The 10681-nt window shown below is 32.0% G+C and overlaps 1 protein-coding gene across 4 annotated transcripts in view; it reads right to left on the bottom strand.

Moving 5' to 3' along the window:
• Positions 1–10681, bottom strand: part of LOC117171339 — a 204736-nt gene that overhangs the window by 1501 nt on the left and 192554 nt on the right. For all 4 annotated transcript variants that reach the window (XM_033358567.1, XM_033358568.1, XM_033358570.1 and 1 more), the window contains exon 5: positions 2953–3190. In XM_033358567.1, coding sequence (XP_033214458.1) covers positions 2953–3190 — 238 coding nt within the window. The remainder of the gene's footprint in view (positions 1–2952; positions 3191–10681) is intronic.

The following is a 10681-nucleotide window of genomic DNA, read 5'->3' as shown; positions in this document are numbered from 1 at the left end:
CTGAAAAATCTCTATTCCATCCACACACTACTCCTTTCCCCTGCCGAGTGAGTCACGCCTACCCCGAAAGGGAAATGGCTTAATGGTGTAATAATAATAATATAATTACAATGCGCGCGCTAACAGCGACCAATCGGGTTGCCGGCACCACGCAAGCGCAGTTCAAAAATTACCCAAAATTGGGAGCATTGTTTGAAAACGGTTCAGGCGGCCCTGACTGTTTACGTCTGGATACCCCCGATTTGTGAACAAATCTATTTTCAGGCAACCCCCGACACTGGACTGAAATCAAGAGTTTAGTGTAATTCCACTGTAAATTTATGCAGTATCGATATTTAAATGTCGTAAGCAAAACTGATGCACGTAGTATCAATAAACTTTATTCTTATTTATTATGATTTAACCATCATCGATAAGACTTAATATTATTTTAGAATATTTTCGTACGCTATCACATTGGGGCAAAAGTACATGAGGACAAATTGATATTCAGAGGACAATTTTGATCCAATTTAAGTGATTTTTTTTAAAATACAGATGAACATTTTTTTCGTAGGGCTGTCACATATGATTTCTGAAGAATTTAATTAGTGCTTGTTGTATATAGTAGATATTATGGAATTTTGCTTTTATTTTGATGAGTGCCAATTGTCGCACTCATGCACTGTAAAAAATGGTTATTTGAGCCAACTATTTAGTTATTGAGATATGGTACTGCTATTGTATTAGCTGATATTGCTATTTTATTAGTTCGTATAACAATTTCACTGGTCGCCGCGACTAATTAGTTAGTACCAACATCTAAATAAATGGTTGTCCCAACTATCAAAATATCAGTACCATATCTTACAAACTAAATAGTTGGCCCAACTAACCATTTTTTTCAGTGTGGAATTTATTTTTACTTTCTTACATTTGCACAAGACGAGAATATGACTGAAACAATACAAATGACGCCATCTAACGGAATGATTGGTCACTGGGCCGTCATTTTATGAATGCAACAGAAATTGTTGCGAAAAATTAGTAAAGATCTAGATGGCACTAGGATACTGCAAGCAATTATTAAAACTTATTGTGTTTGTTACTTCAATAGTCGTAAAAAATATATGCTGGAAAGCTTTCGAACAATTTATGAGCTGAACAAAATTCAAATAAACTTCTTCAGATTATAAAGTGTTGTTGTAGTTCTATATGAACTTCACTATTTAATATTGTTTTGCCGCTGACATCACAATGTGATAGTGAAACTCCGTTAGGGCACATCTACAAATTTTATAAACAATGATTCACATAATTTATTATTTGTAGACTAAATTCATTTTTTCCTCAAAATTAACTAACAATTACTTAATAATGATACTTTGAAATCACATTTGGACATACTACGACATGGATTGACTGTCCACATTTCATTATGGCCATTTTTTAGTGTATAGATGAGTTGATTTAAAAAAAAACATTTTTAATACTAAAATCATATTACAAGAAATATTGCTCATAAAATTATTAATATGATAGTAAGAGTTAATGAAAGGTATCTATTTATCATAAAAAAGTATGTAAATTATTGATTCAATATTGATCACAATTTATGGGGGCATTCACAAAATACAGTGTCAGTTTCGGGGGGGGGGGGGGGGGGGGGGGGGGGGGGGGGGGTCTTTCGAAGTATTAATTTCCACGTTAAAACCAATGGAAAAAGTATCACGTAAAGGGCAAGGAGTCAGAAGTTCCTGAAAAATGTATCACGTATTTTGTGAATGGCCCCTATAGAACAAATTAGCTATGTTGAAACTTGAAAAATAGCAAAATAGTGCATTAGCTAATCCAGTTTTTTTTAGCAATTGTAAATACCAAAGTTGATAGCAGGGCGATATTGATGAGTGAATGATAATTTATTTCAATAAAAAAAGAGTTTTAAATTTATAAATGCATAAGACGAGAAAAAACTCTTTATAAAATTGCTATTTATAATAATAATCATTGTCGACCGTGATACAGATAGCATAGAAAAGTTTTCTAATTAATTATTTTCAGATAATCATATTGAAAGAATTTAGTTTGTAATCCTAAAAATATCCAAAAGAATCATGTGTCTATTAATATTGTTTTAGAAATTATAAATTGTTATCAGATGGCTAAATGTAATAAATGATTGTCAGTGCCTATAGTAATTTTTGCTTGATTCTGTAATATAAATGGTTATTCTATCACCAGAAACATTTGCACTAGATAATTTTTTTTAAATTTGTTTATAAAATCAGAAATTATTTATTACCATTCAGTACTACATTTCAAAACCTATTTTGCTTACAATAATTTTTTTAAATGTAGTAAAAATGAAATGACTAAACGCTACCATTCCTCAGAAAATCATTTTTATATATACTTGATTCTTAATAAAAAATTCAATAAATTTTCGGTAGTGTTTCGACGTGCTGACACAAGCCACCTGCTTCCCTTTTCCAGCTCCCTCCTTTCCTTGCCAGTGCGGAGGTTAAGACTCGACCTTAAAACTTTTTGATCCTACATGATCAGCTTTGTGGAAAGTTTCTATAGTAATCTTAGTTATTTTGGAACGACTTTCATTATTTTCTAAAATAAACTTTACTTTTTAAAGGTTCAAAAAATGTTTTATTCTAATAAATAAAAGTTACTCAGTGGGCATTCTCAAACTACGTAACATGCGCAAAGGGAGAGGAGGTAATGTTAAAAATTCCTTAAATACGTATCAGGTATTTTTGCGTAACCCCTAATTAACTTTTCTTTATATCTTCAATGTTAGGAAATTTTATTATCTTTCATCAAAAAAAATCCCGTTTAAAATCGGATGAAAATTGTCCTCTATAAATTATTTTGTTCAGGGGCATCTTTTGGCCCTTTTTTGTGCTAGTTATATGAAGCTAAACTCTATTTATAATCTTATTAGGTTATTATGAACTAAATTACCATTATTAGATTCCCGTGTACCCAGTACGGGAGCCAGTCTCGGACGTTCCTCTTCTAGAACGATTTCAGCATATTCTTTATAAAGGTGGAAGACGACGGCATGGCATGCAATGTGCAGCCTGCCACTATTAAAGCTATCTGGTATAATTTCGTAATCCAGTGTCGCGATTGTTTGTTGCCTGCTATCCGCAGTCCTGTTTCTCGACACGTATTTATTCGTGATGTGGCTCGCATTAATCTGCAACAGTAATTTTTTATTTAATTCTGCAATTTCTCATACTCTCAACGTAATTAGAGGCTATCATTTTATAACTTTTAATTTCTCATCGGCTTCACCGTTGTCGGTCAAAAACTTCCTCTTTCTACTTTCAAGTCCAAAATTCGGATTCAAACAAAAATTCGTAAAATTTAATTACATAATAAATTTGAGTTGTCTAAAAAACATGCTCTTAAATTTAAGAATTCTCCTATTTATACTACTTAATTGTAATATTTAATAAATTAGTCATGCGAAAAATTAAGTTTCCTAATGGAAAATATGAAAATCTTTTCTCCTTACAACTTTCTTAAACACTGAATTGAAATCGTCTAAAAGTAGAATGCTTTCAACCTAAGAGTTGTTTATTACCACTAACTTTATCATATGTATCTCTACTTTAATTCAGTGGTAATTTCAGATAATACGTTTAGTTAGATAAATGTGACTATATTACTTTCAGTTGTCATCAACTTTCCACTAAATCTTTTGTATAAGAAAGAGACGATACGTTTGAAATAGAAGAGTATCAAGTATGCACTTTTTTATTGCTTGAACATGTTTCTTTATACTCCAAAGTAACATGTGTAACCAATGAACCGCAAATACTTGATGAAATATGTGCATATTAACTTACTGCTGTCCTAAACGTACCGTCTTTGCTCTCATATGAATAATAATAATTAGTCGAAAATTTTACGAAAGCAACTATTCACTATTAGATTTTAAACATATCTAATTGAAAACATCATTTTCCTACCAACAAAAAATAGAAATAGTTCCTGAGAAAAATGAAATTTTCGAAAACAATTTTGTATCCTGAATATTATTGCAAATTTATTAATGGTTAAGCAATGTCCAAAAACTATGTTCTAATTCGACATAGCCAACGTTGGGAAACATATAAGGCTGGGCATTTAAATTTTCCCTAAGGAGCACGAAAGACCTCAGCAGCTATGATAATCTGTTCGTGGGAATTCTGCTTCTAATATTATTAATTATCTGTTTTAAGAGCATTTAATAGCAAACTTTGTTATGTGGGATCTCCATAAACTTGCCTATATTATGGCAACCGATTAAGAATCCTGTATGACTCACTTTCTCATGGCATACAGACATAAAGCGAAATAGTTTCTTGGATAATATGAAGCTATTATTGTAAGTTATTGTTACATAATTTTTATAAATTTTTGTTTATGAAATTATGAATTTATAAGAAATTTTCACAGAATAATTCTTATTACAAAAACTAGATTGAAACCTATTTGTTCGCAACACAACTTTTTTTTTATAATTTTTGATTTTCATATTTCTTGCGTAATATAATTCACCAAAACAAAGGTAAGTAGTAGAGGTTTTTATGGGTGAATTAAAAAACTCATTTAAACGTTTCTTTCGCTTTCAATTAAAAGCCATAGTTAATAAACATAAGCGATCAATTGTTAAACATTTGAATCGAAATTTGTTAAAGAATTTAAATGAGTCAAGATTTCCAGATTTTCCAGTCGAAAATATAATTCTTGGGTGGTCGAGTTACAAAATTAAGATTGTGTATTTAAATAATCATCCTAATCCACAGTCGACCCAACTTGAATTTTAGGTTAGTACCACTTTAAGAATTTCTGTTCTACATCCATGTTCTTGAACCTGGATAATATTTTCCAAACAAACTCTGTTGTTCTTAATTCGGTAAAACTTCAGATTGGGAGTGGATTTTTGCTACCTATTTAACCTATGCAGAAACCGTCCCATTTCTGCCTATTTCAATTATGGTAGTAGTCAGAATCTTACTATAATTTCTAATCAGAACCCTTTTTTAATGTTCAAGAACTGATAGAATAGTAAAAAAATATAATATAAATAATAATCATAGGTTTAATAATGAAGAATGTTTGAAAAGTGAAAAATCTTTTTTTATACACACTTTAAAAAAAACTGTTATTTAAGACTGCTTAATAAAGGCTATAACTTCTAATAGATAGTAAGTACAATAAGAATAATAATAATTTAGATTTGTTCATTGAAAATTATTAAAATGTAACAAATAATTTTGTTAATGACATGCATTCTTACAGTATTTATTAATTAATTTGCTAAATCAAATTTTATACCACAAACTTTCCATTTTTACGAATAAAAATTAAAATGAGACAAAATATGGGAAAAAATTTCTAATTGTATTGTTTGTGAAGTAAATTTAAGAGATTAAATTCTAAGGTTACGGCCTTTTCTTCAACAGCTTTTGATTAAATTATGTCGAATAAAAATAATTTTATTTTAATCATAGAGAAGACAAAAATAAATATCGCATTAAAGTAATATTTTTTAAAACAGAGTTGAGAAATCAGAAATAAAAAAAGTATTTTTGTGATGTTAAAAAACATTTTTTACAATAGGCGTGTGTAATGTTTCTTTACTCCTAAAAACTTTTTTTTCAGATGAGTCTTTATTTCAGAACAATAGGTAAAAAGTACGAGAGGATTTATGATGCAACTAAACTGTTGATTACATGAATAAAGTAGTAAAGTTTTCACTGCTGATTTGTTGGAATTATATTTCAATTACACTTTTTTAAATTATACAATAAAAATCACGAAGAATTCATGCTGTAGGCGAACGTTCTTTTGAAATTACATTTCAAATGTATACATTATACTATAAAAGTAATAATTGAAGACAAATTACAGTTAGAAAAAGAAGATAGTTCGTTTTTCTTTCAAGTTTCGAAATCTAAGAACCTAAATTCTTATTGGTAAGTTATGTGCCTAGCTATGCTTTTGGTAGCATATTTGTTTTCAATGTCTTTTTCCTTTGCTTTAGCTTGATTACAAATTCTTAGACGAAAGCGCAATTTTGTACAACCGGTTGCAATGATCTGAATATTTGTTCCACTTCCTAGAGAGTATCAAACGTAGCTTCACTGACGGCGAAGAGCAAGTTTTCTTTATATTCTTTATATTCTTAATTAAAAAAACTTATTTTTAAAACAAACACTACACGAAAATATATAATGACATATAACCTCTTTTTAAGGCCATCTGATAATAAATCAGAAGCCCTAAGAAAGGTGTGTCTGGTCCTAAACTTTAATAATTATAAAAAAGCAAAAAAAAATTATTTACAACAAAAGACTTTGTTCATAATTACACATATTTAGGACCAGAACCACCATTCTTAGTGCTTCTTGTTTAGTACCCCAATTTTCAACTCGTGTGGCGTTTCGGGTGAATATAAGTTGGGAAATAAAAAAGTGGCAGCAAGGTAGGAATCTGATCACGTGACCAACTCATCACATGGCCTTAAGAATACTTTAAATGTTTCGCGCTTCGTTACGTATTTCCGTTTCCGGTTTTGCAGTGTCCAGTGGAGGGGGTAACGTGACACAACTCTCCCTAGAGGAACTCTAAAATGCACCACCTACATTTTTATTAAATAAAGTTTAGGTACTAGTTTTGTCAAATTCTATTTATTATACATACTGCATGGTGTGTGAATATAATCAAAAAATTTAAGTTATGAATTTTTTCACCTCACAATAACTGTTTTGTTTAAAATAAAGATCAAATTGTTTTTAATATGTAAAATATAAATAAAATAGTTTAATTGATACTATGTACGGGAAAGCGAGTGAAAAATAATAAAAATAATAATTTGTCATAGTCCCATTAGGACTTTGTTAGAAGTTCTAGATAGAGCCCGACTAAAAGAGCGTTTCAGAACTAGTCTTGCCCTACCTAATTATCTAAATCAACGGCGGATCAGAAATATGGAAAACTAGCCGGGGCACTTCTAAATTCCAATCGCAATTTTTACACGGGAAATATTTCATAAATCTCTGTGGATAGGTTGTTTCCCTTGATCATACTAGTACATGAAATTCCGCCTTAATTACTTTAATAAAGGTAATATTTTCGAAATAAAACATGAATGCAACATTTTTAGTGTGCATTTTTATTAATTTTACTTACGTTAAATCACTATACTAAAAATATATCTAAAACTAGTATTTCTCTAGGAAATAAAATAATCCATCTAAATTGTACAACTACTTTTTAATTCGCAGTTACTATTGGCACATTTTATAACTTTACTCTGTAAGAAAATTATTTCTTCGTTATAAAGTAGTATTAGTGCTACCTAGTACCCACCGTCCCACTCGCATAGTACATTCCTAATCGCAATAATTTTTCACATGTTACTGTCTAGCTAGACGCACTATGGTTAAAAAAAAACATGAAAATATCTCTTGAGTACTCCTCCGTATCTTTATGTAAGCGACAAGTGAGTGGTAAAATTTTTAGCAGTTTCGATAAAACTGTGAAGTCAGACCGTAAAACTGCAGCAGCCGACGCACTTGAAACGTTCGACGTGAGGCCTGTACGAGTTTTAGTTTGTTAATAGCTTACTAGATTGGTATAGGTGTGCAAAGAACCAATTAACTGGAAATCTCAAGATAGGAACGTTTTGCTCGGTCGTTTGCTCTCCGGGATAGGATCTTATGTACTTCCCGCCTCTCACAGTCATGCGGCAGCTCTTTACAGGACGTAATTTGCGGGACATTCGGTTCAAGTTCTAAGTATATGCGTATAATCTGACGCATGAGATCCTCCACTGCTCACACGTATCGTCATGCTTTTACATGGTATACGTGAGAAATCGTTATTTTCAATTTGCACCTCTGCATATCGTTTCTCACAGAAGCTGCACCTATCACTTCTACTATTTTACATATTATAATTTAATTCGTTTCATGTTTTTGCAGTCAGTATAGCTGCATGCATCAGTATTCATCTTATCTTATTTTAAAATGACACTATCATAGCCGAAGATAGCGAGACATAGGATTAAAGGATTATCTGACATTTTCTAAGCTATATTTGAAACTTACTGAATTTTGATATAAATTGAATCTTAAAAGTCTTAACTTGTAAATGAATGTATTTTGACATTTCTGGGTTAGATTGCAGAACAGGGGCGTCACCAGTCACCTTTGTTTTGGCTGAAAAAAAATTTTTTTGGCAACAAATTATTAGAATCTTTAATTTCAACGATAAGTGAAGCGATTTGATGAGGCAAAAATTTAAAATTATTGTTACTTTTTTTACTATGATGTCTCAAATATGAGTCTGTCACGAAATATCGTAATGATCATATTTAACGAGGAGTTGGAAATGGGTAGTGATGTGACCAACATTATTTTTTTTACTAGTCATAGAGCTGCCTTAACACCCCCCACTAAACGTTGGAAAAGGGTAGGGTTATGACCAAATTATTTTTGTGACTTGTCAAAAGGTTGTTTATGGCCGTTTGGATGTTTAAAAGCATCTGAACGGAGAGTTAAAAATGATCATTTCAATATCGTAACATACCCATATTTAGGACATCGTAGTAACAGAAGTAGCAATATCTTTAAACTTCTTTCTGATCAAATCCCTTCATTAATCGTTCAATTAAAGATTCGACAAGTTTGTAGACGAAAAAAAACTGGGTTTCCAGCCAAAAAACAGGTGACGCCCCTATTCTGCAATTGCACCCATTTCTGTTTGCGGACATTACCCAAAGCATATTTGATAACTAAGTTATATTTTATAACTAAGTGTAACCTGATCACCTCTCAGGCAAGGTCTGACATCGATAGTTATTTCAGATAATGACTCAAAACCTCCCGGAATGGAAGCATGAGCTGAAAAACATTAAAATTTGAGCCATAACGATAGCTCTGATTATTTTAGAGGCGTGGCTTTCAGTGAAGGGGCGGAGAATAAGAAGGGCGTGGTTGCTTACATTGATCGAAATGCATGGCGAAAGTAGGTAGACCGCCAAGGTGACGGTAGATCGCGACGTTGGAATTGAGTGTGAGTGTATAGGAGATAAATAGATGCGTCACTTTTCAGTAGGGGGCGTGGTCAGTATGTGAACCTTGATTTACAAAGGTTGATGTATAGTGTATACCCTCCATTTTTTCAACTTTAATGTTTTACAGTGTTTGACAACTTAACGTCAAACGCGTTTTTCACGTCTCCAACACATGATACTCTTAAACATAATACATGAAACGCCCCCTCCACTTTAAACAATTTGCTCTTTCCTACCCTTTTCATAAGAGATGCCCCTCGACCAATCGGCATTTAGCACTTCCCTCTACCTCAAACTCTAGTTGCCTTAGACTACGCCCTCGATTAATTTATAAGTATATGTAATCTCTCTAGCACTCAATTTGCACTTCAATTTAATCTCAGTACAGTGACCTCTTTTCCCTGTGAATAATAATTTATTTTGTTTATATTTAATTACTTAGTTTTTCACTGAATAGAATTAGGAAAACATATTGATATTCTAAAATTCTGACTCGACTGGGCGGATAAAGCGACGATAGGAACGATATAAGTACTCCTGGCAAGCGCTTAATAATTTGCCATAGTGCGGCTAGCAATAACGGCTTTCGCTAATGCATTCCCGCCCTCCTGTTTTTCCTAGCTCTCTTCTCTCATCGCGGAACTCCGAGTGCACTTTCGCACAGATTGATTTCATATTTCTGCAGAATAAATATGCAAATCATATTGTATCTCCAGAAAATTTACTTCCTCAGCGACATTTCTATAGTGAAGGCTTGGCCGAGTTACTTCCATTATGCGAAATCTTATCGACGAGATCTCTGCAGTCCTTCTCGTCGATGTTATATAATTGACAACAAATGATTCAGGCTGGTGTGCTGATGAGAGAAGTTTTCTGTGCTTTACCTCATTTAGCGTTAATGCTTTTTTTATTAGTGTGGTAGAAGGCTTTTTAACCAAACAAATTTTACGCAAATATTGTCTGTTGCTCTAGAGCACGTGTTTTACGCAACAAAAAATAACCATGGGATTTCCGGATTAACTTTCAAGAAATTTTTTCATAGATAATAACGTGAAAAGTCTGCTGAGATAGGAGAATATGTGATGGGATGTTAAGATTTTACATATCGAATTTTCAAATGTTGGTAAGAAATATTTCCAAAGAACAGACATTTTTTTGCTTCATCATGATTTAGCTGCCATTTTTATGATAAATATTAAACAACTTGCATAGAAGGCTGTATCTAGCCTTCCTGAAAAATTGGATGAGTTATAAAAGGCGACGGATTAATCGTTTCAAAAATTCGCGACGGCTAGCCAGGCGTATGAAAAATGTTGGGCTAATCATCCCGGATTCCGGGACGATAAACTTCACTTACAGAAAGAGTAAGTGAGGCTAACAATGAAAAATATACCTTCACATGAATAATTCTAATTATAAAGTTTTTTGGTTTCAGTTTCATTATTTGTAAACAATAGCTTTTGACGATACGTAACCTACCAAACATTTAATCAAAACGGGAGATACACATTCTTTTATAATTTGAGTAAGAAAAATGTGCAATTAAACCTAGAAACTGTGATATTATGCAAAATTCCTGCACTCTGGTTATTTTCAGTTTAGTTCTTATATTACAAA

Source organism: Belonocnema kinseyi, chromosome 4 (assembly GCF_010883055.1).
Source record: "Belonocnema kinseyi isolate 2016_QV_RU_SX_M_011 chromosome 4, B_treatae_v1, whole genome shotgun sequence".
Classification (NCBI taxonomy): Eukaryota; Metazoa; Arthropoda; class Insecta; order Hymenoptera; family Cynipidae; genus Belonocnema; species Belonocnema kinseyi.
The sequence above is the reverse complement of the archived record's forward strand: the minus strand, read 5'-3'. Positions and strand labels throughout refer to the sequence as shown.